The sequence below is a fragment of the Anopheles arabiensis genome, chromosome 2, assembly GCF_016920715.1.
Source record: "Anopheles arabiensis isolate DONGOLA chromosome 2, AaraD3, whole genome shotgun sequence".
In the NCBI taxonomy this organism is placed as follows: domain Eukaryota; kingdom Metazoa; phylum Arthropoda; class Insecta; order Diptera; family Culicidae; genus Anopheles; species Anopheles arabiensis.
The window spans coordinates 81,524,549-81,550,522 of NC_053517.1; the positions used below are offsets into that span (position 1 = coordinate 81,524,549).

Consider the following 25,974-nt stretch of genomic DNA (forward strand, 5'->3'; position numbering starts at 1 on the left):
ATCGGTGCAAGAGGGAGGGCTATAAAAAGAATTTTCAATTCCCCGCAGCTGATAAAGCGGACTCGTCAAACCCGTCGCCCGTCTGTCACTTCGTTTAAAAATCATTCGTCCAAACCGACTGACAGCCGCTCAAGTGTGAGTTTGCTATCGCGCAGATAACAATAACATACCCGCACACACACACAAACACACGCTTCTGCCGCCATCCGGCCAGGCCATATTTCGGGAGTTTCTGTTTGACGCTCGTTAATCTAATATTTGAAGGAAGCGCACCAACCAAACAGTAGGTCAAGGTCGCATGGTGCGGTAAAAATGGGGACACCAGACCACACACACACACACGGTTGTGTGTAAGGAGCTCCCGAGGGAAAGATCACACAATCACATTCTCACCGAGGAGCGACATTCTCACTGAATGAGAGCAACAAGTACACACACAGAAAACACCCTCGCGCCATAATCTGGGACGCGCACGCGGGCCACGACGTCTTTTTTTGCATTCCTGCAATTCTCGACCTCATTGCCTAAGGAGGTGGCAGGGAGGCACAGCCCTGTCTGGTGCGCGAAATCGGTCCACTCTTTGATGTGTGTCTGACCGAGATGAGTCAAGTCGAAATGGATTATCGATGTCTGAGAATCGAAACACAAAGCGCCAAAGCGGGGTGGCATTTGACTGCCGGAAGTGACGATGATCAAGCATCAGACACGGGGAACAAAAGGACACAACAAACACAAACATATGGGGGATGAATACCATACCATAAGTACAGGATATGCGATCGTAACAACATACCTGGAAACAGAGAATGGGAATAAAACCATCAATTAGTAAAAGTTTCGATCGCTTTGAGCGTTTGAACGGTCTGAGTGGCGAGTGGAATGGAAGCTGCGGTAAAGCGGGATGAACTTATGAGCGACATCATTGTGACAATATGGCGATGAAATGCAGTGAGGGCAACGGAATTCCTTTTTTGCATATTAGAATAAATTTGTAACATATTTAGTTGAGCTTAAACTGCTATTTCTATCATTTTTCCAATGTTAATCTTCTTGTCCTTTGTAGATTAACTCGTGAGGAAGATACACAGGTACGGGAGAAAATCCTTTTTACAGAACATTTAAAAATATTTAAAAAGACAAAAAATGAGGTCAAAAGTTCTTCCATCTCTGGCACGTGATAATTAAAACCCATCGTGACCTGAAAAAGAACGGTCGGAAAAATCGAACCACAACAACCCCGAGCCAAAATGCTTTATATTATGTCCCATCATCACGTGGCCTCTTCACGTAACAAACGAAGCAAAACAGGAATGACCGTTCCAGTTCTGAAGAGAGAGAGAGCAAAAAAACCCCTTTTTGCGTGAGAATTTCTCTATTTTTTGTTTAAATTGTTAGTAAACATAAAGGTAAAACGTTCAAGGAAGCGTAAATCCTGTCGTGCTTCGCTGCACAACTGGCTGTAGAAGTGCTCCCCGATCCGTCGTCAGTCGTCTCATTAAAAAGCGGACCACCTTCCGGGACGGAAAGTAGGTCCTGAAATGCCAGACTTTTTTCCTGCGGGCTTTGAGGGCACGGCGCACACGAGAAGAGCGGTATACCATTCGTGTTAAATCAATAGACCACTAATGAGTTTTGATCGAAAGTTTTTTCAGGCGCGTAACGCAGTGGTGCGCAAGCAAGTAACGCTGATGCAATTGGTACGTTAGTATGCGAGAATGTGGTTGGCGCTGTGAGGAGCGTTTATATTCGAACGTTAAGATCGGTTTTATAATTTGCAATAACACGTTTAAGCAGAGACGGTAAGAATTGATTTGATAGCCAACCGTTTTATGCATCGTACCATGCGCAGCCAGTACTAAAAAATGAACGCCAAAAAGCAATAAAAATCAAGCATAATTCAAGTCCATCTATTAGAACCGCATCGTACACCCCGGTTGACCCCAATACATTACATTAGAAAATTGAGAGTGAGAAAAAAGCGACAAGTCGAAAAGGCACTTTCGCAACATTCTCGACAGCGACAGAACTCTTTTACCCAAGCAAAAGGGGAGAGAGCATTGAACGTGCGGGGTGGTGGCCACAGAATGAAACTCCCACCGCCGCAACCAGTTTACAGCAGCAACAACCCACCCCACCACCACTACGATCGCGAGTTCACCTTTTGCGTTTCGTTCTTAACGATTGCGGTGATGCATTTTGCAAACAAAAAAAAAACGTTCCTTATCTTAAGCGCCTCGCTTTCGATAGCGGGCCTCACGAATCACGATGTATCGGCGGCGCGGTTTGCGGAATGCAGTTGAAACCCTCATCCCCCGGCCCCCTGTCCCACTCCACTACAAGCAAACGCCGAAACTGTGCCGTTCAGCAAAACGGTGCCTTTTGCCTCAAAACTCCCCATCCCCAAGTGCCCGTCCGCGTCCGGTTGCCCGAAATGGTCATAAAATTCTGTGGCCTCAAACCACACAGACAGACACACACACTTTACCACATCTTGGGGAGGGAAGGAAGTACCCAGAGAAGCAAGAAGAGAAAGAAAGAGAGAGAACAGATTGGAAAATTGAAAACGATCATAAAAACAGAATTTACTGCTAGAGAGAGAGAGAGACAGAGAGCTGTAAGGGGAGGAGTGGCTGGCAGCAATTGCACACTAGAACTGCACCCACTCCTACCCATGCAGCAAGTGTGTGTGTGCGGCTGGAGAATTGCACAATTGCAACGTGTTGCACCGCAGCAGCTCGCAAACACACAGACGTTGCACAGCGCCAATCCGGATGCATTAGAAGTAAAAAAAAAACCCGGTACCAAATAGAAGGAAGCTCACTTAAGCAGGGGGGGGGGGTTGGCAGCAGAATAGGCCACAGTAGGACTAGCCGACACGCTGAGAGCTGAGGCGCACACCGAAATGGCTCCTTTTTTGTTTGCACCCGGCCCCGGCCACGAAACAAGAACACGATCGCGCGGCAAAAAAAAACAAACTCGGCGGCTGGATTTCTCAAAACGACTCCGCCGCTGCATTGCACCGTGCATTGGACTGCATTGGGCCGCTTACGAAGATTCGATTTTGCCCTCCCTCCTCTTTAAAAGACCGGATTGACATTCCAGATTCTGCACGGTGCACGGGGCTGTGGTGCAGCGATCGTGTCACCGATCTGCTGTCGCCCGCTCATGACAGGGCGCATTTGTTTTTGCCACTTGTTTTCCCGATCATCTGGGCGCGATCTGGGCCTCTTTTAGGTCTCTTTTTTTAGAAGATGGAGAAAATTGGCAACATGGGAGGCACGCGTTCGATTGTTTCGCGGTGGGTGCGATTGGGATCGGCGTTCGTTTTGTTTTAATTGCTGTTCGATTAAGATCCGTTGAGCGGACAGATTTCCCTGGCTTTTATGGTAGAGGCATTTGACATTGCCAAAGGGGGGGTGGTGTGTTTGTCATGTTTGCTGCGAGACAAGACAGTCCATAATTAGGAGCGCAGTAAAGCGCCACCGTTTTGGCTACAAATTTGGCATTTTGTTTTGTTGTCAGCTGTGTTGTGGCAGCAGACATCATCTCGTTGATGATCCATAGGCTGATAGTTTTGAATATCTTTTTTATTATTCGATTCCAGGCTCCTTTTTGAGAAGGAGTAGGGTTGTAGGGGTCTGGGTGGCGATTTACTTTTATAGAAAAACTCATTGCACCTGTGCGGTCAAAAGGTTTCACTCTCGCTTCTAGAACGATCGTTCGTGCAGTTCGCACTGCTTTCATCATTAATAACGCATTTCGTTTGCCCACCTGCTACTCACCCTCGCCGCCTTTATTACGCCCCGATTGCACACCACGCGTTTCCGATCAGAAAACACAACAGAGCGAACAAAACAACCTCGGCATACCGCTTCTTCTCGACATGCCAAGTACACTCACAACAACAGCAGCAACAATAATCGTTTTGCAATTGCACGCTGCACCGATGCGGTTTTTCCAAAGCGGTATCGGATTGGGCAAATTTGGTGCGCACAAACACACGCGCAGACATCCATTACTTTGGTCCGGTTTCAGCAAACACAAGCAGCACAGTGAAATAAAAGAAACCCCTCACGCACCTCGCACACACACGCACACACACGTGTCAAACGGAACCAAAACCCCCCGCCATCCCGGTGTAGAGAGAGAGAGTGGAAGGAAGCGGACGGTAGTGTACGGTACGAGGTGCAGCGTTGCATTAGCACAGTAGCGGGCGAAGGCAGAACGCGGCCAAACAACCGCAACACAATCGACCCAAAGAGGTTTTGGGAAAGGAAAAAGGAAGGGAAGGAGGATTGGTGCAGGAAAGCATAAGTTTCATTTCCTTCCTTGGGTGGGTGGTTTGGGTTGGCAAACTCAGATGGAAGCTTTTGGGAGACGCTGTGGTTGCAGGCTGAGCCGACAAACTGTGCAGAGGGCGCCGCCAGTTCTTGGGCTGGGAGGTGGAGCACAGGGGGGTATGAGTTATTGCTGCGGTAGCAATGCAACAGCGTCTTCACGAGGAGGGGGGAGCTTCTGCACACATCGACAGTAGGGGCACGCGCAATTAGAAAAACGCACTTTAAGTTTCGATTCTTCGATCGCGCGGAGGCCCCGTGCGGTACTGGCACTGCAGTGGGAAGTGGTGTAAAATATTCTAAACGCCTCTAGTGCAGCATGTTTTTGCAAGTTTAGACACAACATAGTCGCGAGGGCCCATTCTGCCACTTCGTTTGATCCATCGATGTTGCCGCTGCTGTCTGCCCTTCAACTAGCAACAATAACAAAGTAACGCGCACGCGGGCAAAGCAAAGTCAAGTGAGCTCGCGCTACACCAATCGCATCGATTTTGGAGCGCGAAATATGAAGTCAATTTGCTCAATCAATCTGTCCATAACTTCGCAGTGGACTTGGATTGGAGTAGCCAGCACTAGCTTTCGATCCTTGCACACCTTGCACAGTTGGTAGGACATGCTGAGGCTGATTGACATGCTGGCAAGTGCGTTAGTGGCGTGTCAAACAGGGCCGGGGGAATGGTACAGCAGGTCATCCCAGTTTTGTGCCAAACTTCAGTTTTTTTTGCAAAGCTGCCGAGTTGGAATGAAGAGTAGTAGGAATATTGTTGTCGAAAAACTCTTTTACACTACTGGGAGGTAAATTTGGAGCGTATTATCATCACCAATAAATCATCACTTTGCAGGGTTTTACAAGATACTTTCGAATGTAAACACTGTTTTCCACCACGTTCAAGAAGCTAAAGGATTTTCCAAGTCACTTTCGAATGTGCACATTAGTATTTACCATCTTTTGGATGTTTTTCAACAGCTGTCAAAGGGTGTATTTGCAGCCTAGTAAAATTTCAGTTCATGCACATGATTTTCAACACACTACAAAGAACTGTCAAACTCAGTCTAGGCTGAGACGCGTTGAAAATCTTGTGCAAGAACTGAAACATTATTGTGATGCAAATACAACATTTGACAGCTGTTGAAAAACATCTCGCAATCAATTAAACATGTTGTAGACATTGGACATTGACGCGGAAAATCCTGTATTCCCCATCACTCAGATATTACATTTTCATCATAATACAGGGTTTTCCAAGTCAGTTTCAAATGAAAACTTTGTTATTCACCGCGTTCAACATGCTAATCCACATCAATCTGATATTTCATTTTCATCACAATAATTTTTATTTTTTTCAGCATGATTTTCAACACGGCTCAAACGGGATTGAGTTTGACAGTTCATTGTTGTGTGTTGAAATTCACGTTTTGAAACTGAAATTTCATTTGGAATACACTATTTGACAGCTGTTGAAAAGCATCTTGGGTTCGGTGAATAATTATGTGCAGATTCGGAAGTGACTTGGAAAACCCTGTAATACTTAATTTCTTCCGCATAATTTTCAACACATCAACTATCAATGGGTTATGAGACCCGTCTTCAAATCCCTGTGAAAATAAACGATGGCAACAACACCTTTGAAGTGTTGAAAATCATGGTAAAGAAATTAAAAATCATTATGATGGAAATAAAATATCAGAGTGATGTGGAATAACATTTTAAATCATCTCTTACATTTGGTTTCAATTTACTGAAGAGAGTCAGTGGCATTGCCATTTCGAAAATGTCCTGCTGCCAGTAGCGGGTTTACAGTCTCGGGGGCCCTAAGCAGTAAGAGTTGTTGAGGCCCCTTTGTACATTATTACCGGGGGTACTCGGCATCCGTCTTTGATTATGTAACATTTTAACTTAAACTTTGTTGCCACCGGGGGGGGGGTTCTTATGGTGCTTCGTCTAGCGCGGGGCCCCAACGTCCATAACCCACGGGGCCCTCCTTGCTAATACAGTACCATATTCTATCAACTGTTATGGATTATGTACTAAATATTGCGGGGCCCCTCATTGACGGGGCCCCCCGCAATTGCTTACTTTGCTTACCGTTAAATACGCCACTGCCTGCTGCTACATCCTAAATGGTATCTTTCCATCAAATAACCAGTGGAATAGCAGCAATCCAAAACAGAATCCATTCAAATTTGACGTAATATACTTTGTAAAACGACACAAATCAACGAACAGAGTAACACGGGCACCTCAGCCGCCTTCCAACCCAAACAACAGAAAATATTACACCGCTCAGATCATTGCAAAGAACTGAACACAATTCGCAACAACAACAACAACACCAACAGCAACAAAAATGTCTTTAAAATCATGCCTGCGTTGGAGTTGCAATGAAGAGAAGAGGGAAAAAACCATGCCATGCACACCGAACTCCCTCCTCCCCCGATAGTGAACTTCACACCCCGTCGACTGTAGGTGTGTGTGTGTGTGTATGGGCCACCCCACCCGGTTCCGTTTCGGTGGTGAGTTTTTTTGTTGTTGCACTTCTGGCGTACAGTTTTTCTCTCATTTGTATCTGTTTTTTTTTTTTGCGATTCTTCACCACCCGGCCCAAAACCTCCCTCCCGTCACCCTCTCTTCAGCCCCCGTCGAAGATGTTGTCATGGAGAATATTCCACCCCATTGCTGTGAGGGGGGGGTGGAATGGATGACGAGCGGGCGCTGTTGCAGTGAGAACGTGTTGGAACGAGCAAGCGAGGGGAGGATGTATGAGGGGGAGGGGGAGAGTTGCATCTCTCGCTTCTCTCGCTTGTTCCTTCCGCTCGCTCACCAATCGTGCCACGGTGGTAGGGGTCTTTCACGGGGTGTTGAGCAAAACGAGGAGAGCGAACGAGACCGAGTGAGAGCGAGAATGAGCGCAACATTGCATCTCGCTCTCGCATGACCTACTTGCGCGCCGTCACGATTAATCAATGCATAACTTTGAAAGCGAAATACGGCGAGCAGTGAGCACACACACACACACGTACAATCCGCTTTGAAGCACGCTTTACGCTTCGCTTGCGAGTGTGTGAGCTTTTTTAGGAGGTTTCCTCCCGGCCCGAACCCTCCCCAAACCGGGGTAAAGCAACCCCCTGTTCATACGCTTCTTTCAATCCTACCTCCCCCCCCCCCCTCCTCTCTCTTTCTCTCATCACGTGCCACGGTGGGCCTCGCGCGTTCCATTCACCAGCACCGCGCCAAGCACCGCGCGCGCCGTTCGCTTCAAAGCAACCGGTTCTGTTGCACTTCCATGAGGAAAGTGAGGAAACAGTGTGTACCTCTCTACTCCTCGCCCGCTACTCCTACAACGACCGCGTCAAACTATTAGATAAAAAACGCACACACACACACAGACCCTCCACAACACAACCGCCGTTGATCGAGAGTGAGAGCGAAATGAGAATTACCTCATCGGGTCGGATCGGTGGAGGGTGAGTGATTTCATCACGCACGGCGGCTCCTCGCGCGGTGCGAGTAATTGCTCACACACCACCTTCAATGATACGGATGATGATGCGGATGATGAAATGCATCCACCGAAAAAAGAGAGGCAATTTACCACAAAGGAAATGCGTTTTTTGTTTTGTTTTATCCGTTGGAATACTTTTGAGCAAACTCTCGAACAGTGTGAGAGCTCCATCTGGCAACACATCGAGTGAGCCAGCTGTGAGAAAGTGAATCCCACTTTTTCGGCACATCTCACATTTGGGGGATGGCGTCATAACGTCATTGCCTAATTAAAAAAAAAGGAGATGGGGATTAAAATACATGACCCAGTTTTTGCGGCATCCTCCTCTTCGGAATCGTCAAACAGAGCGTGATTATGTGCCGATCGGCGAGTATTACTGCTGCTAACGAGCGGAGGCGATTAAACCAATGCGAGTTTCAATTACTCCGAGCAATTTGTAATAAAAAAACGGCTTTGAATGCGAATGTGAGTATTTAAATAATTAATTATTTAAAAAATAATTACTTTCTTAGTAGGTTCTTTTAAATACCTCAAAAATGGTACAAAAACCAAAATTGTGTACTAGTATTAAGTAATGAATGAGCATCATTCTCGATGGCTTGCCCTCAACAGATTAACTGTTTAATAAATTTAAAAAGAAAACACAAAACAAACAAATCTCAAACGCTGCAAAAGACAACAAACGCCGACAAAACAAACAAACAAACAAACAAACAGAAGAAAAAACCTCACACACAATCCACAACAATATCAATCCCACGCGGCATTTGTGCTACTTGCTCGACCCTTCCCCTCACAGTACCTCCTTCTCATTCCCTACCCCTGCCAACCAAGCGAATGTCGCGCCCCGGTGCCCCGATTGCAATGAAATCGAAAGTGTGTCTTGTGTGTGTGTGTGTGTTTGGTAGCGCAAACGATGGCGCGAGCGAGCGAGTACGCGCGCGCGCAAGCGGCTCCTACGCGATGCATCGAACGTCATGCGCATATTGTCGCCCTTCGCGTATGTGTGTGTGTGTGTGTGTGTGTGTTTACCGCCTCCCTTGACGGCGGCGGCACAACATGCTTGCACCGTTACTGTGTTTTGCTTCATTGATATTTTCTTACCGTTGTGATTCAAATTTTTTTTTCTTCTCTTTTTTGTCATGAACAATGGATTGTTTTGTGGTGGTTCCGGGGCATTTTTACGTGGTCGTTTTTATTTTTTTATTTTTTTTTTTTTCGGTAAGGTAGGGTAGCCACGCACGCTACGCTGTTGTCATTTTTAAACTCCATCCACCTTTGGTGCGTTTGTTTGCTTTATTTAAGTGCGGCGTGGATGCCCTGTAGACAGCGTTTTACGAGTCGGTTGGCCGTCCGTCACTTTTTTTGCCTCATTTTTTGGATTTTTTGGACACCAAATGGCTTGAGCAGCAGAAAGGGCTGAAGAAGGCCTGGGGCAAGGGTGTGGTGTGTTATGTCACACTGCATAACGGCAATCGCCAAACCGGCCCCCGTGACTGGCATGACAATATATATATGCACCACGAACAGAAGTGTTGTTTTTAAAAGCGGGTAAAATATTAGTATAACACTACCACCACGCCACTACCACCGCCGCTCGTTCAAACCAGGCACTGGGCGCCCCCTTTACGAGCTTTCGGTTTCGTTTTCGCGCCCGGGTTGAAGCGTTCCGCGTGTGGCACCAAAAAAAGAGCGACAACGCGATGTCAGCTGGACACGAACACAGACACCTTCTTGACGGGGCCGGTGTGGCCGCGTTGTCACGTGATGAATTTGATGAAAAGGCAATTAAAATTCTTTCCCGCGCACATGCACACAACAAAGCGCAGCCCCCCACGCACAGAGACGCTCCCTCCTGAAAAAAAAATCCCGTTCAAAAAAGTGGTGCATTATTGCAGTGGTGAGGTGGGCATTGTGGAGCACATGGCATGAACCTGTTGCGTTTTTTTTTTAATGCGCCGTCTAAATGGACCCAACAACGTGTTTAGTGCAGATTTTTCCACTGCAGAACCGTTTCGCTGCGTTTGAGCAGCCCTGCCTTCGTGTGTGAGTGAGGGAGAGATAGAGAGATAAATAATATAAAAATATCAACCCTTCCTTTTGTCCTTTCCGCCCCCGTTTTTATGACCGATTTTAATAATGCGCTCCATTCGACACAAAATTCTTCTTCAATCCCTGTCTCTCTCGCTCGCTCTCTCTCGTTGAAAACGAGTTCAGTGAGAATAAAACGAACCAACACAAAATCTGCCCCAATCGCGGCCCAAGAGCACTAGAACTGTTGTGGATGGTCGGGGACAGGCACCAGCACCCTCCCTCCGCTCGTTTGCGAGGGTGGAACACGCCGCCGTCAGGATGCAAATCTAGGTCACTCACACACCTAGCTCCACAATGTACCGACACAAAACCCACACACACACATACACACAACGTGAGTGGGGCATCGGGGAACTCACGAATCTTGAGATATCCTTTGTAGTGTTGCCAAAAAAAAGGTTCTCTTCAAGAACGAACGAGCACTCTTTCTCACAGCGCTCCCCTCGTGTAATGCATTCTGATGCATTTTCTGATCAACAAACACACACAGCAGCAGCGGCGACACACACAGGGTGTGAGAATGAGAACGAATTATAGACGGTTGGGGCGGTTGGGAGCATTGGAAACGGTGCTGGGGGAGGGAGGAGTTTTTTTTTTTTTGGGCCAAACGTGTCGAGTGCGAGTCGGGTTTTGGCAAGCGATACCGATCTATTTCTGTGGTTGGTCCGATCCTACAAGGAAAACACTTCAAACACACGCACAGCAAAAGATGAAGTTTTAAGGCGGGATGGAAAATTAAGAATTTTGCTTGGAATTTTATGAATGAACTTTTGAAATACTTCACTTTAGTGTGGTTTGCATCTATCAACCAGCCAGAACGGATCCGTGAGCGTGTTCTGGAGTTAATTGCATGTGACATTGAAGATCGCTATGCGTTCTTAAATGGACGCTAAAGAACACGAAGCTCACTTGAGCTCATAATAGCCTCCATAGATTTCACAGTATTGCACAGCTGATACAGTGTTAAGCTGAGAAAGCATTTTGTTGGGTATACAACATCATTTACCGTGTGTCTACATTACCCTTACATCTTCATTCCAAGTTCAAGTTATTCCCACAAGTGGTGGAACAATGATCCATTGAGTTAATCGAAGTTCAAACATTGTAAAACGATGGTTATAAAACTCAAATCGCCCTGAGAGATCTAAAAAGCCATTAAAATCAAACACCTCCACTACAGTTCATTTTAATTTTCCGAAATCTTGTCAAGGATATCACACACGACACACACGCCCAAATCTAGAAAGTAAACACATTATGCTCTTTCTTCGCCACTATAAAACACACATCAACCCCCCAAAAAAAGGAAAACTACGTCGCCAACACACCGAAAGCGCCGTCATCGTCTGTGCTTTTTTCACCGAAACGTTTTTCCTCTAATTCACGTCTGGCGTTGAATTTTCTGCGTCGTTTAGTGTGTGTTATCTCTCCCCTCTTCCGCACCTGTCCGCATAACTTTTCGTGGTTAACATAGTCTGGGTCCCACACCCTTCTCGAAAACATAAAACCCGCTTCACCCAAAGATAACGAGCAAGACAGCAGTAGAAAAACAACGTTTGTAAGTTTTTCCTCCTCTCCGACTGTCAGCTGACCTTGGGCTAGATACTGTGCGTCCTGCGACTGTGCTCGCGCGCGCAAAAACAAAAAAAAAACGCACACCAATCGACGTCGGAAGGCGCCATCGGATGTCGGAGGCGCCTTTCACCGTCTTCCGGTCGGGCGAGATTTTCCGGAATCGATTAGATGGCTCACATTAGAGAGCACAAACACATTCCGCCTCACTCCCGCCTGTGATATTGCGCACTGCTGCTTAGAGAGTTGGTGAATTGGAACCTTTGAAAGCAAATCTGAATGGAAAGCGCAAAAGGAATATGATTTTCACAACCAACACAAAAAAGAGAAGCATTGAGCTCCTTCTGAGAGAATGTTTTCTCGCTATGAAAGCAAGAAGGAAGATCCAAAAACACCCGCGCGCGGAAAAAGAGCCATTACCATCATACACACCGACAACAACAGGAAAAACACAAATCATTACCCCCTACTCTGCGCCTTCGCGCGTTCCTCGACCATAACAATCCGCCAGTTTGTTCTGTTTAACGGTCATAATTTTTCACAAAGCCACCGGGAGCTCACCGGCACCGAATCCGGTTCGTCCCCAAAACCCTATCCTTCCTACTGCGCGAAACAAGCAGTAAACTGGGGCAGCAATCACAGAGCAAGCGAATTGCACTTCCGCCTGGGAAACAGAGAAGGGAGATAGTCAAAGAGAAACGGAGAGAGAGAAAGAGAGAGAAAGAGAGAGAGAGAGAGAGAGAGAGAGAGAGGGATAAAGAACACGCGGCATTTGAAGCAACCCTTTACAAAATCCCTCATTGTTTGGGAGGATAAAACAAGAAAAGAAGAAGGACAAACACACACTCTGATCGACACACAGATATGCTTGGGACGCGCGTGCACCGTCCACCGACCATGTCGGTGTTGATGTGTGTGTGTGTCTGTGTGCGTCCAAGAGTTGGAAAAAATCGATAAACGATGCAACAAACGATTGCCCTCGAAAAATGTTCGCAAAAACCAACCCACCATCCTCTCCGCATTTCCACCTTAAACTAAGGCGAAAGAAAAACCGGGTCGCAGCAGCAAATGTAGCTGTGTGAATGTGTGTGTGTGGGTCGAGCAAATTGCCATGCCGGAATATTCAAGGTCAAGAAAAGGATAAGGAATCTAAAGCAGTTCGGGGATTCGGGTTTTTGCCGTGGAACGACGTTTAATCCTTTTCTGTTTTTTTGGTTCCCGGTGGTTGTGTGCACAAACAGGAAGAGGTGAAAAATTACAATCAACCAAACACACGGAACGAACCATGGCTGCCATGCCGCCGTGCAGCAGATCGATAATGTTTGCTGCTCCCCCCCCGCCTAAATTGCCCCAGACAAGGAAAATGGGGTAAAGCGGGCACCAAGATACGCACCATCATTTCCGCCAGACTCTCGGACGACACAATGGCCGAATAAAGTGCAAGAAATGCAGAGTGCTTAACGTGTGCTGCTGTGTGTGTATTCATGTGCCAGAAATGTGCAAACGACGTCCCTAAATAAAGGATTCCGTTCGTCTTTCGCGTTGCTGCGCGTTCACCATGACCTTGGACTACTTTCAGTGCTCGAAGGGGGGGGAGTGATGATTTGGGGGTGGGTGGTAATCGGACCAAGGATGAAAGGAAACTTTTGCTCTTCCAACCGGCTAATAAAATGCTTACGCTTCTCGCGAACGACTCGCCGAAGGACTCGCCGCGTAGGGGGCGAAAAGTTTTTTCTTTGCTCAGACATAAAATCCGAATGATGAATTAGCCACAAAGGGAAAGGAATTCACATTGCTTTGGGGATTTATTAACCGGCGCGTTGTTTGCCGGCGCGAGCAAGATGAGAAGTTATGTGTGAGTGGATGTGTGTGTGTGTGTTTGTGCAAACATTGTTCTACAATTAGGAAGTTGCAATGAACAAACAAGCTACTAGAGAGTCGTTCATTGTAATGGTTTGGGGAAAATGGGCATAACCTTGAGACGGTGATTTATAGAAACTCACTGCTTGCGTCACGCTTGCAGCACAAAATGGCAAACTATGCAATGCGAGTAAGCGCTTGCATGAGGGATCGATGATTTCTAAGGAGTTTGAGGTTTGCATAAGTATTATACCAAACAACTGTTTAGAAAAGAATTGCAATGAATATTTCAATACTAAAAAGATCTCCTTCGTGCCTTTAAAAGCCATATTGTTGGTGCTAAATCAGAAACATGACCTCATGCTTCATGCCACACAACGAAATGAAGAAGAGTTTTCAAGCAGAATGGAAAATGTAATGATTTCATTTTAAATTTTCAATTACGAACATTCCCGGAACATTACTGCTAGATGAAATTCTTATTCTTATAATATTGTGCTGCCAGATGAAGCCGTGAAATCGTATCAATATAACTCGGTCAGCAATATGCAAGCGCTTCCTTTTATAGTGTTAAATATTTTCAACACAGCTAGCAGGAGAACAAGGAAACCCCCGAACGAGAAACAGAACGAAAACAATAAACGATACAAAGATAAAAATCATTCGCTGGCGCACACTTAGGGGAGAGAACCCTAAAAGAAACAAGAACACAGACCAGACCACAGAAACTGAAAATGCCTCCATCGCGCCACACATAAGTGACACACACACAAAGACATATATATATCTCTCGTGGAAAAGAATGGTGCCGCCATGAGCATCACGATCGCGCCACCAATGATATCATTCGTGCGCGCGAGAAAGGGAGAGCGAACGGGCCGCGTAAAACTAGGTCATTAGCGGCCATAGCGTCAAGCGCACAGAAACGGCAAGCATGATGAATACATGAATTGCCCGAAAGCAGAAGCGCCCCGCAAGGGTTCGGTGGGATCCCTTGCGGGCAGGACAACACAACCCGGTCCGGTTTGGGGTAGGTCGCGTGCCGTGGATGCACCACAAGTGGTGCGCGCGCGGCATTGCATCCGCTGCATCCTCGGACAATCAAACTCAAGCGAGCCAGCCACAAACACCACACACACACACGCATAAAGTGTTCGGAGCACTTACACACACACACACACATAGATATTTAATCGATGAAAGAAACCGAGCAGCGGAGGACTCCGAGCGTTCCTGTGTGTATATTGAAATTTTTCTCCACTGCGTGTGTAAATTGGGGATGGGAAAAATCGAAAAAAATGAGCTGAAAAAAACGACGACGGTGCATTCCGTGGCGCATAGCATCATAAAGCAGAAAACACGGTGGTGAAGAATACCGCCCGTGATCCTCGGGTGCTGTAAAATGGGAAGGCCGAAGGAAGGTTCTTGCAGCAGGAAGGAAGAAATTTGCATACGCTGCCACTACTTGTTGGAGAGAGTTCTGGTTTGAGAGCTGGTGCTTCAATGTGTTTTTGTTCTATTCTTTTCACTTGACTTGAATGACGTAAATGTTTCGAAAGCAAATAGTTGTTATGAAGGAAATCTTTAGAGTGTGAAATAAAATTTGTCTCCTCACGCGTTAAAGTCAAAAGGGACAAGTTGAACCAGATAAGAAATTTAGAGAGGAATATTTTATCAACCCGCTCGGAAGAGCAATCAAATAAAATGTAAAACAAGACGTGAACACATCAGCAAAATCCTTATTTGCGAACCAAAAACCCGCATCTGTAGCTGAGTTTTGAATTGCGACCAACGGCGAGACGAAGCTTCTCCACCCGATTGGTTCGTTTGCCACAAAAGTCGAACGATTTGCAGCGTATCCTTTCCAACCACTCTCCGCCTTGGAGACGGCGACACTTGTGCTTGGCCTGCGTTCTACTGCCCTTTTGGTACACACGCGCGGTCTCCCTTCACCTCCACCCGTACCCAAGATTATGACCCCAATAAGGCTTCGCACACAATTACCATAATTGCATCCAATCGGCTCGATTCGACAACGGCGAACGTGCCCTTCTGGGCGAGTTTGGGCGGCACAAGGCGTATGGGGAATTGTTCTTTAAAACTCGAGAGTGAAGAAAGAGGTTTTTTGCTGTTTGTTTGCGGTAGAGTCGTCAAGGGAATTGAGAGAAAGAAAAGATGGGAATTTCGCACCAACAAAAGAAGGTTTCTGCGGCATGTTTTTAGCTCGAAAGTAGAAACGGAGCGTTAAAATAGGGGAATTTCACACATGCAATTTTGTGAATGTGACACTCATTGACTCCTTAGGACGGGCTCTCTCACTCTTATGCAACCAGTAAACCTGTTCGTGCAATGTAAGAATCGGCCTGCCAGTAGTCTTTGCCAAAGCCGTACAACCAAAAACAAACGCAGCTTACCACCAAAAATCCCACCCCGCTACACCTCGAAGCTGGAATATTAAACGATTAAAACCCCCGTGCAGATTGAAACAGCTTGATCGAAACACTGACATACTGTCCAAAAGAAACGATAATATAGTGGCCCCAAAAAAAAACTGAGACTCACGTATGGTGTAACAGCAGGGTGAGTTGAATGAAGCCAACAGAGCTCCTGGGTAGCGTAAGAAAACAAAGTGAAACACACGGAATCGCCTCACGCATGAAGAACCAAGCAAAGGAAAGAGATAATAGCATCGTTTTGGAGGAGTTAAGGAAAGGGAAAAGGAAAAAAAACTCCCCAAGAAGGTGTTGAAATTATAGAGAGAAGAGAGATAGAGAGAGAGATAGAGAGAGAGAGATATAGAGGGATAGAGAGAGAGAGAGAGAGAGAGAGAGAGAGAGCAATAGCTCAAGTAAACTGCACAACAACAATCGTCCAACACGGTGACAACGGATGACAAAAACCAGCCTCAAAAGTTAAGTTCCACCCCACTCCCAGTGGCACCTTTCTCTTCCTCTTCCTTACCTTCGGACGAGGTGGGCCTACCCCTAATAACGGGGTCGACACAAAAGCAAGCAAGCCCCAAAAAGCGCGCCCGTCGTCGCTCACCCTCTGCTCCGCTCAGCATGCGCGCGCGATCCATATTATTACGCCACAAACCTGTTCATCAAAAAATTCAACCCACCACCCCTACGATTCCTACGTAAACTATCACAAATCACATCTTGTTAAGCGACCCCCAACCCCCCCCCCCCTTCATTCCCTTTCTCCGAGCCCGGTTTTGGTTTTGGCTCAAAGCACCTGCGCGAGTGAGGAAGGGCGATCCGGGCCTACCGATCGTACGCACTCTTTACGCACCCGCCATCTCACATGCTCATCATGGCTCTTTGTGTCTATGTCCAGCTGTCTGGGGGTCTGTAATTCACCCTTGCCCCCGTTTTTCTGCACCGCCGCCACCACCGCGCAACCGGTGGCGGAGGGTGCGCGCACGCCCGCGGGGAACTTGCCGAAATTTCACTTTCGATTTCGGCAATCACGCTTTACGCACCCCGACATCGACGAGTCGGGGCCATCGCACAGGTAGGCCACCGAAAAGGGAACCACAATTCAGCGTGCGATCGCTCACGTGTATGTGTGTGTTTGTGTGGGGTAAGGCTGATTGTGGTTCCCTTCTTCAAGCGGGCCTTACCTGACCCAACCACGTCACCGTATCGTCTCGGAATAGGTCCAAAAGGTTTTTTTCGCTTTGCATATCTCTCTTGCTGTTGTGCTGAGGTTTGGAAATATCGATAGCCGATCGGAGATACGATCATAACCCCACGGGGGCATGGGAATATCGGATCAGGTGTTCAGGCTTTCGAGCAAACTCCCGAAGACTCTGTCATAACTCTTTAGCGTCATTGCTAGGCAAACTCAGAAATCAGTCCCGTTAGCACGTTTTACAACCTCAAGCTCAAATTGATGGGACACATTTAGTTAGAGCGGTTTTTTTGTTGTTACCTGAGCGAAACGAAGCAATATCTTTCTTCCAAAAGTGGCCAATCAGGGTAAAATTTTCGATTCTCAAAAAAAAAAAGGATTCATAGGTAAACGTTTGAAACTGTCCTCAATTATAGAAGCCATATTTCGTGTTTGAACTTCGTTTGCCGAACTTCAATAAACCTTACGCTGTTCAATCAACTGGAATTCTCACCAAGGTAGTGAAATAGAAAATTTCTCCCTTTTTTGTTATTGCTCTTCTAGACCCTAACACCGCCGCTTTGGCAATTCTGACCTGATGTGCATGCGCGGTCAAAGCGTTATGTATCGGTCGGGTTTCGTTGCAGTCGGATAGCCGGTTTGCTATTTCTCGATCATTCGAATTACGACGCACCCGGAGTTGCTGGGTTATTCTACGGAACGAAACAGACCCAAATAATGCTATGTTTGTATATTGCATTCTAGTTACACACCTATCGTGGTTTACAGCACTCAAAGCTGTTGGGGACCACGTCGAGGCTGTTGTTATTGTGTGGACAGAGATATTCCGGTTTTGTTACAGAGCTATCTAGGATCTACAAGAGACACTCCACACATTGAAACCAACAGTGTGTTGCATGAGATTCTTTGAGTTGGAGTACATCTCCAAGGGATTTTACTTCAGGATCTACTTATACTTTCTACTCCTATGGAATTTCAATCATGCGTGGAACAGCGGAACCCAACCAGAGAGGAGTTAACAGACATTAGATATTCTGAAGTGGCATGTGATCTTGGGAATAGCTAAATCCTTGGATGTTAGAACTTAAAATTGTAAAGTATACGTTCAATTGCAAAAAGGATATCCTAAACATTTGCAAGGAAGGGATGAAATATGGAAAGCATGATTGCTGCGAATGAAATGAAAAGTAATGGAAAAAACTCTGCAACAAAAGGCAAAAGAAGGAAATCACAATTGAACCTACCTTCCAGCTTCATGCCGACCTCGAGACACTTCTGGAAGCGGCAGTACGGGCAGCGCTTCCGCTGCGTCTTGTCGATGTGGCACTGGCGCTCGGCGACGCACGTGTAGACCTTCTTGTTCTGGACGGTGCGCTTGAAGAAGCCCTTGCACGATTCGCACGTTAGCAGCCCGTAGTGGTAGCCGGACACCTTGTCGCCGCACACCGGGCACAGCTCTTCAATGAAATATTTCAAATCAGTTTGATCGCATTGGATGGCGGACACGACGCTCAGACTATTGAGTGCGGTTTGGTGCTCAATGAGGCTGCCGCCGGACGCGCCCCCGCCACTACTACAACTACCACCGCTAGTACCTGAGGCCGGTATCGCCAGATAGGCTGCCGCTGCTGCCGCCGCTGCCGAGGAAGAGCCGCCGCCGCCCGCCGTTTGGCCGCCGGCCGCTTGGCTGCCTCCGCCGCCGCCGCCGCCGCCGCTGCTACTGTTGCTGTTGCCGCCGATGCCCCCATCACTGCCACCGTGATGGTACGGACCGCCACCGGTGGTCCCGCCAACACCGCCACCGCCGCCTGTGGGAACGTGGGAAAACATTGAGTAGGCGGACGGGGGTGCGGCCGCGCTTTCGTGGAAGCCGCCGTATAGTGCACCGTAGCCGCCGGATGCACCGTTCGATTGCGAATGCGACTGCCCGTTGCCGCCGCCTCCACCAGCACCGCCCAGATGCTGCTGCTGCTGGCTGCCGGGGTGCTGCTGCTGCTGCTGCTGGCTGTGATGATGATGATGGTGGCCGTGGCCGCCATTGCTGCCAGCGCCATTGTTGTTGTTGTTGTGATGGGACGGAAGATTGTTGTTGCTGGTGCTGTTGTTGTTGTTGTTGTTGCTGGAGCCCAACAGCAGCCCGGTGGCACCGGGATAACCGCCCGCGGTACCACCCCCTCCACCGCCGCCGCCGCCACCACCCCCGGTGTATTGGGGCGGTGGCATACCGGTGTTCTGGCCGGTCGAGTTAGCGGCCGAGGCGGCCGCCGCCAACGACAGGAGCTGCGTGTTGCCGCCGGCTCCACCGCCACCGCCGGGCGGTGGGCTGCCGGACTCGCTCAGCATCGAGTACTGCGACATATTCAGCGACATAAACACGGTCGAATGCTGCTGATCCATGTCCAGTAACATCTTTCCCCGCTTTGTGTTTCACGCGCACGGAGAGGTCAAACGGTCACACTGACGTACACTTTTGAAATTAGTCTCGTGTATCAACACGAACAGTTGGCCCAGTCTCTGTAGCCAGGCTGGAGGGTTTTGTTGTTGTTGTTGTTTTTTTAATGCTTAACTTTAGGATAGTAAACTATCCAATCTTTGTGTAACTTTTGTAAAATGCAATCTTTACTTTACAGGGTATTGCAGGTAAATAAAATCACACTCAATTTTCGTTTACAGGCGGCTTTGCTTTACGTCACGCAGCACGCACACTCACAGAACTGATTCGCCTTGTTTTACAAGGACCTTAACTTCTTCTTCCCCCACGAAAGATCACTGATTCAGAGGGTGTTTGCGACCCCCTTTGTATACGACTTTAAAACATCGACTTTTGGGGGGCGGGGATCAAAATAATACACAAACACACATACACACACTTGCGCACGACCGCACACTATTACACACTCTTACACACGTAGGCACGCTCGAGCACGTTTGTAACGTGCAAGTATATTTTTCTGTAATAAGTTGAAGAAAATAATATTGCTAATGAAAACGACACCGGACGGCATGGAAATTCTAACTCTAATCACAATTTGTTGTTGCCCCAATGAGCGTTATCCTTGTACGTAGTGCGGTGCACTAATGATTGAACTTATTATTAAAAACAGAATTACGGGGCACCACACACGCCCCAAGAAGATCCTCACGTTAATCCACTGATCCGGCTGGTTTTGGTTTTCAAACTTCAATTTTTGCAAACTTCAAGCACATAGACACACCGCTCAAGTCAAATTGGTGACGAAGTACCTGCTGAGGATGCACACGCATTTAGAATATGCATCACCAACCTGAGACTGACTTAATGCTTAAATTGCACAGATCGATCGGTTCACGGACACTTGAAAACCCAACCACCAAATCCGACCGATGCGCGAATGTTTTGAGGACACGATTGCCTTCTTTTTCACTAAGTGGATGCAAAGTTAAACCGCAACAACCAGTAGTTGGTGAGGGCACCATCGATTGCCGCAAGAACGCCGAAAAATTGGAGCACAACCTATTTTGTACACAGTTGGAGGAGGACACCTCACACAAACGCTATCACCGCCTTTTGGCGCATGGAGAAGTTGTTGTTCCTTTCGGTACCAATCGATATCCTCCCGGTACACCGTCGGGAGTTACTTGAATCCGATTGAGGCCACTGGGTGAACTGTTTGGCAGTCGATTGTCACCGTATCATCAAATGATTGTGATCACTGCACAGAAACCCTCCCGGCAAAACACACTCAGTACTTTTTTAGGTTTAGAATTGTAAAGTTATCCGATCGCACTGGTCAGGATCTGTCGCTGTTTTGGGCCATTTGGTTGGGTTACGTATCGGTTGGTCCTTTTCGTACCGAGCCACTGGGGTGGACTCATTGCGTGTGTCTCAACGCTTCGCACACAAACAGAACACTACGATAGCACACGTTTAATGCGCGCAAAACGTTTAGCAGTATCGTCGACCACAAACGCACACTGCTGGGACAGTTACAGCAATCAAACTCGCGGACCTGCACAATGCTTTCGGTTTTAATCCTTTTCGAATGCACACACAAACGCACACGCGCGCGACCAGCTGTGTAGCGACGGAGGGGCTCTCTGCTGCTGTGCCGCTCTCCTTTTTCCAGGACAGTAGGTCACGGATTTTCGCCTTCACTGACACCGTTTATTTTTCTATTTGCTCCTCTTCACCCTTGCGCATGTGTGTGCAGCACAGCGGAGCTGCATGTGTGTTTGCTGTGTATCGATTCGCGTATTCGCGTTCTTTTTTTCTGCTCTTCACAAACATACACCAGATAGAAATACACACGTGCACTCGTATCACCCGCGCACTGTCACCACCATCGATTGTCGATGGGTCGTCCTCATTTTAATCACACACCAGAAACACTACCATATCTTACAACTATGTGGGGTTGTTTTTAATAAAACAGTTTAGCACTGTTTGAGCTGTTTACTTTGCGTTTTGTAGCGGGCTGCACCGAATGATAATCATGCTTTCGACCTCAACACCTCAACATCCGCGGTCGTCCACAATCCACAACAGCACACAGGTCACGGGACAGTTGAGAATTAGTGTAAAGCGCCGGCAAACCGAAATACACAAGCGGACAAGCCCGAAAAGTAACAAACAAACGAACACGCGTAACAAACACCGGGAGGAGGACGTTGTGTGTCTCTCGTGCGCAGACTGCTCCGGTTGCGGGCGAAATGACTGCAGTCAGATCGCGGCGAGACCGCTGCTGCTGCTGCTGCTGCTGCTGGCACTGGTGCAACCGTGCTGGTGGTGGTGGTAGTGGGTGACCCGAGCCACGACGATGAAGCACTCCGCGGTGAAGGCTCGTGAGGCGCGCACGATCGAGCGAGAATGACGACTTACGGCCAGCATGGGGGCACCCGGGGGCTATATACTACACTGTATATAATTACAAGTTCAAGTTGTTCCGTTCCGTTTTTTTTTTCGTCGGTCGGATAAGCGCGCACACACCACTCGCCTGCTCGAGCGTCCGATCACAAAAGAGTGCCGATTTGTTGTCCGGTCGCTCGTAAACCCGGCTGCACCGTGCGTGCGCCTGTGTGAGTGAGTGTGTCGGTGCGTGTCGGTGGGTTCTCTCGGGGGTGTGAGCGAGCGCACGCGGTGCGTGTGTTTAGGACGGCGGTTCGGTGTGTTGAAAGCATCCCCCCATGCAGCTGTGTTCGGAGAATACTACCCGTGTACTATGTGTACTCTTCTCGGTTTCTGCATGCCACTCAGCCTACTCACAAACACATACACACACAGAGACAGATTGTGAGAGTGAGTCAACCCCTAGCCTCATCCCCCCTTATTCAATGTACAACCCCAAGTAGAATGTGGATGTTTTGGGGGAGAGAGCGAGAGAACCCAAAACAAGCGACGAACGGTTCCGAAAATTCCCGAAGTGGCCGCAAGAAAGGAACGCACCGTCCTTTCCCTTTCCCGCGCACACAGAGCCCTCAAGGGAGGCACACGCTCAGCCCCTGAGAGCGACACGCGAGAGTGCGTGAGCCGTGTGAGCGCGACTCACGGTGAGCAGAGGGCACACAACACAAAAGGTTACAACAAAGTGAACCAAAGAACAACAGATTTAAAAAAAAAAACGTGTCACATCTTCGGTACCACAAAAAGCATTCCACCCCTTCAACGTACAGTGTGTCAGCGGCGAGCTCCACTAACACCGAACCACAAGCGCGAGGAAGAGAGAGCGCGAGTGAGCGACCGCTCCGGCATTTAGGGGTTGAACGAGTGAGCTGTGAGTTCTTACCCTTACCCCTTTTTCGCATTTCGGTGCTTCACAAACTCTCACTCTCGCTTGGCCCAGTTTCGCGGCCCGGTGACACTCACGCGACGAAAACGCACATGGTCCGTGGCCGCTGTGAGCGCAAGAGCACCACTGCCACCACCACCACCATCACCACCCCCATTCCTTAGGTGGGCCGTACGCGAGAGGGTTTGTTGTTTTATGTGTGACGGGGTTGCTTTCTTCCTCTCTCACTCGCTCGCTCGCTCGCTGGCTCGGTAGTCCCACTCGGGTTGGTTCACTTTCGTTTTCGGTTTCGAAGTCATGCTGTCCAAAGCGGATCGTGGTTAGGTTTGGCGAAACGGTGGTGGAAACGGTGGACATTATATGAAGTAATACCTGACCCGGTGAACGGTTTTTTTTTTTTGACAAAAACTTTCGGCACCGAAAATTGGGCGTCCAGCAAAATGATCGAATGAAGGGAAGTACACCAGTGTAAATGATGTTTAATTATTATTTGTTCACGAAAGTATGCTTCTTTTTGCTAGTTAACAGTAAATTAATGTATGTTGCGAGAAGCATTGTTGTTAAAATGATTTAACGCCATATCAAATGACTGTTTGACTTAAAAATATAACTTTGGGTTTAGCAAAACCAAGTTCGTCGCCTGCTCTTCAAATTATTAATTTAACAAAGACAAAATAATATTCCGCTTCAATTTCCATACCAAATACGCAAAAATTGCATCCAAATCATGCTCCGTCATTAGCAGCTCTACCATCCTCTCCACCCCGTCTCTTCTCTTTACCAAACCCACTACTTCCTTCCCGATCGTCCGGAATGTAACCGGATCACCAGCAGCAAAGAATGAACCTGACCGCGTGAAGAAATCGGACCCAGAGCCCTCGCCTTCTCTCCCCCAACCCTCATCGCGAAGGTGACGTACACCTTGCCGCTCATGTAATAAGTGAAAGTGGCGCGTTCGTCTCTTGCTTTAGCGCGTCGTCGTCGGTCCGTGGGGGTAATCCATCCATCGGGAAAAAGGTAACGCGCGAAATGACAAATGAGATGGCAAACGGTGGTCATGGTGGTGGTCTCGTCATCGCTCGTCGTCGTGCCGTCGTGCTACACGCGTGTGTCTGTGTGTGCTGGCAGCGGCGCGCTTTTGGTGATAGCGATGACGGCGGCGGCGACCTACTTTTGTGCGTGTCTACAATACCCGCCCCGGCGGCTGCTCTCGCTCGCACATTGCCAGCGCCAGAGCGCCGATTAAGGTCTATGTTAAACCGTGCCAGCTAACACCATCCGGCTACCTCTTCCCCATCTCATCCACCAAGCACCTGACGATTTCATGCACGTATCGTATCGACACGATCAGGTTCGAAATCTTATGCCACCGGATTTGAGCCACTGCCGTTGTGTGTGCTGTTTAAACAAAAAATAAACCGATGCGGTTCACGATCGAGTTCCAGTTCCAGTAGACCATATTCCGTTCTAGCAATAGGGATGATGATGGAGCAGGTTCTGACCAAAGCAACGGTCAGCAAAGAGCTTCCTTTTTCGGGAGCTGCTGCAATTAAACCACAAATTGTACGTTAGCTTCCTTTTTCCCTGCTGCCTATATGCTGCCTTTCTGTGCTTATCTGTTTGCGCAAGTCATCCTCACCGAAAAAGGGTCTGTTAGTGCTGGCTCTTTCTCGTTTGTTTGCATCCACAGCATCCACCAAGAGCCAGAGCCAAGAGAAATTAACATTAATAATGCTGTAAGTCAGTGATGGGGGAAAAAGCCCATTCGAATGGATACGCAAACACGCAGAGGCACGGCACGGTTAACTCGGATGGCGAGCTTCTAACCGGAACCAGAAACTGACCTAACACACGTCCAACACCGTTGTCGGTCCGATGAGCTTATTTGACTCTTCATCGTTTGAAACTATCATGTGGGAGATTCTTCATCCATGAAGCAATTTTTCAAGCTATCGATTCATCTAGCTCAAGCAGTATTTTCCACATAAAAACCAAATATTGAGGAATAGTTGATGCACAAAAATATTTGGACACTTTCGGTTGCTCAATAGCATCCCGACCATTGTCCCAAAGCTGCCAGTGAAAGAGAGAAAGTAATGCCCTACGCGAGAAAGTGAGCAGCGGCTTGTTGGGAGACGGCGACGGACAGAAGAAGAAACAAGTCGCTCGTCTTACGCGTGTGGCCCGTTTGCGTGATGCGAAATGGTACAAACACACCACACCAGGCTCCCGAAAAACAAACGGGCCTCAAAATAATTTGGTGCAAGATAGATAGCACACAGACAGCGACAGACAGGCCAACGAAGTAGCAGCAGCAGCAGCAGACAGACAGACAACAGCACCATGCCGTGGTGGGACATTTGCTCCTCCGGGCTACTTTTTGAGGGGGGGGGGGGGGGGAGGAGGACGCGAGGGTTGCATAATTGTGTGTACCACCACGCCACCAGGTTTTTTTTTAATGCCGCACCGGACCGAGCGACACATTTCCCTTTATTTCTCCTTACTTTCCCAATTCCGCTGGGAAGTGTTGGGTGGAGGTTTGGGTAAACACGGCGAAATGGTTGCGGCAAGGTGCTAATAGGTAACGAGGAAGCAAATGTTTGACGATTAGGAGGATCACACCGGGGGGCTATTTATGGACGCAATCGGCGATCGGTGAGAAATCAATTTGGATCGCATGGGCTCTTTTCACACGTCGAGTTTTCACAACACTAATGCATGCGCCAACAACATTGGAGTGGGTTGCGAATTTTACAATTTAGTTACGATTTTGGATCACTCGCATACAAAGCGCTTCTTATGATCAACCATTTGTGTACTCTTATTAGGAAGCAACAAATACTGACTAAATATTTGCATTCAGGATCGAGGGATTGCTAGAATTGTTGGCAACTATTGTACAAATCAGCGAAGCATATAACTTCAGGGAACTGCAATGGATTGAACAGCAGCCGTTATACAACAAAATCTCTGCTCAATTTTCTTCCTTTGCCGCCAATGCTTCTCACAGGCAGTGGAAAGCAACGTAGCTTCAGGTTCGCGTGACGTAACGCACGCTGATCGCATTATTTTTTGTTGGAGCTCCTTGCTGCAGACTCAAACTTCCTTCGGCGAAAGATTAACCCTTTTCCTTTACCTGTGCGCTTTTGGGAACCCTTTCCATTCCTGATTTCTTGCCTTAAAGTAGCCCCGCCGAACGTGCACCAA

The 25,974-nt window shown here is 47.9% G+C and overlaps 2 protein-coding genes across 21 annotated transcripts in view; both read right to left on the reverse strand.

Annotated features, from left to right (window-relative positions):
• Window positions 1-25,974, reverse strand: part of LOC120898562 — a 242,014-nt gene that overhangs the window by 111,382 nt on the left and 104,658 nt on the right. The gene's annotated exons all lie outside the window — the stretch shown is intronic.
• Window positions 1-25,974, reverse strand: part of LOC120898558 (nuclear hormone receptor FTZ-F1) — a 121,856-nt gene that overhangs the window by 27,689 nt on the left and 68,193 nt on the right. For 13 of the 17 annotated variants that reach the window (XM_040304575.1, XM_040304567.1, XM_040304569.1 and 10 more), the window contains 2 exons: window positions 18,598-18,810; window positions 18,247-18,459 (listed from right to left, as the gene is read on the reverse strand). In XM_040304575.1, the coding sequence (XP_040160509.1) occupies window positions 18,247-18,459; window positions 18,598-18,810 (426 nt within the window). The other 4 variants (XM_040304582.1, XM_040304584.1, XM_040304583.1 and 1 more) reach the window with 4 other exon arrangements.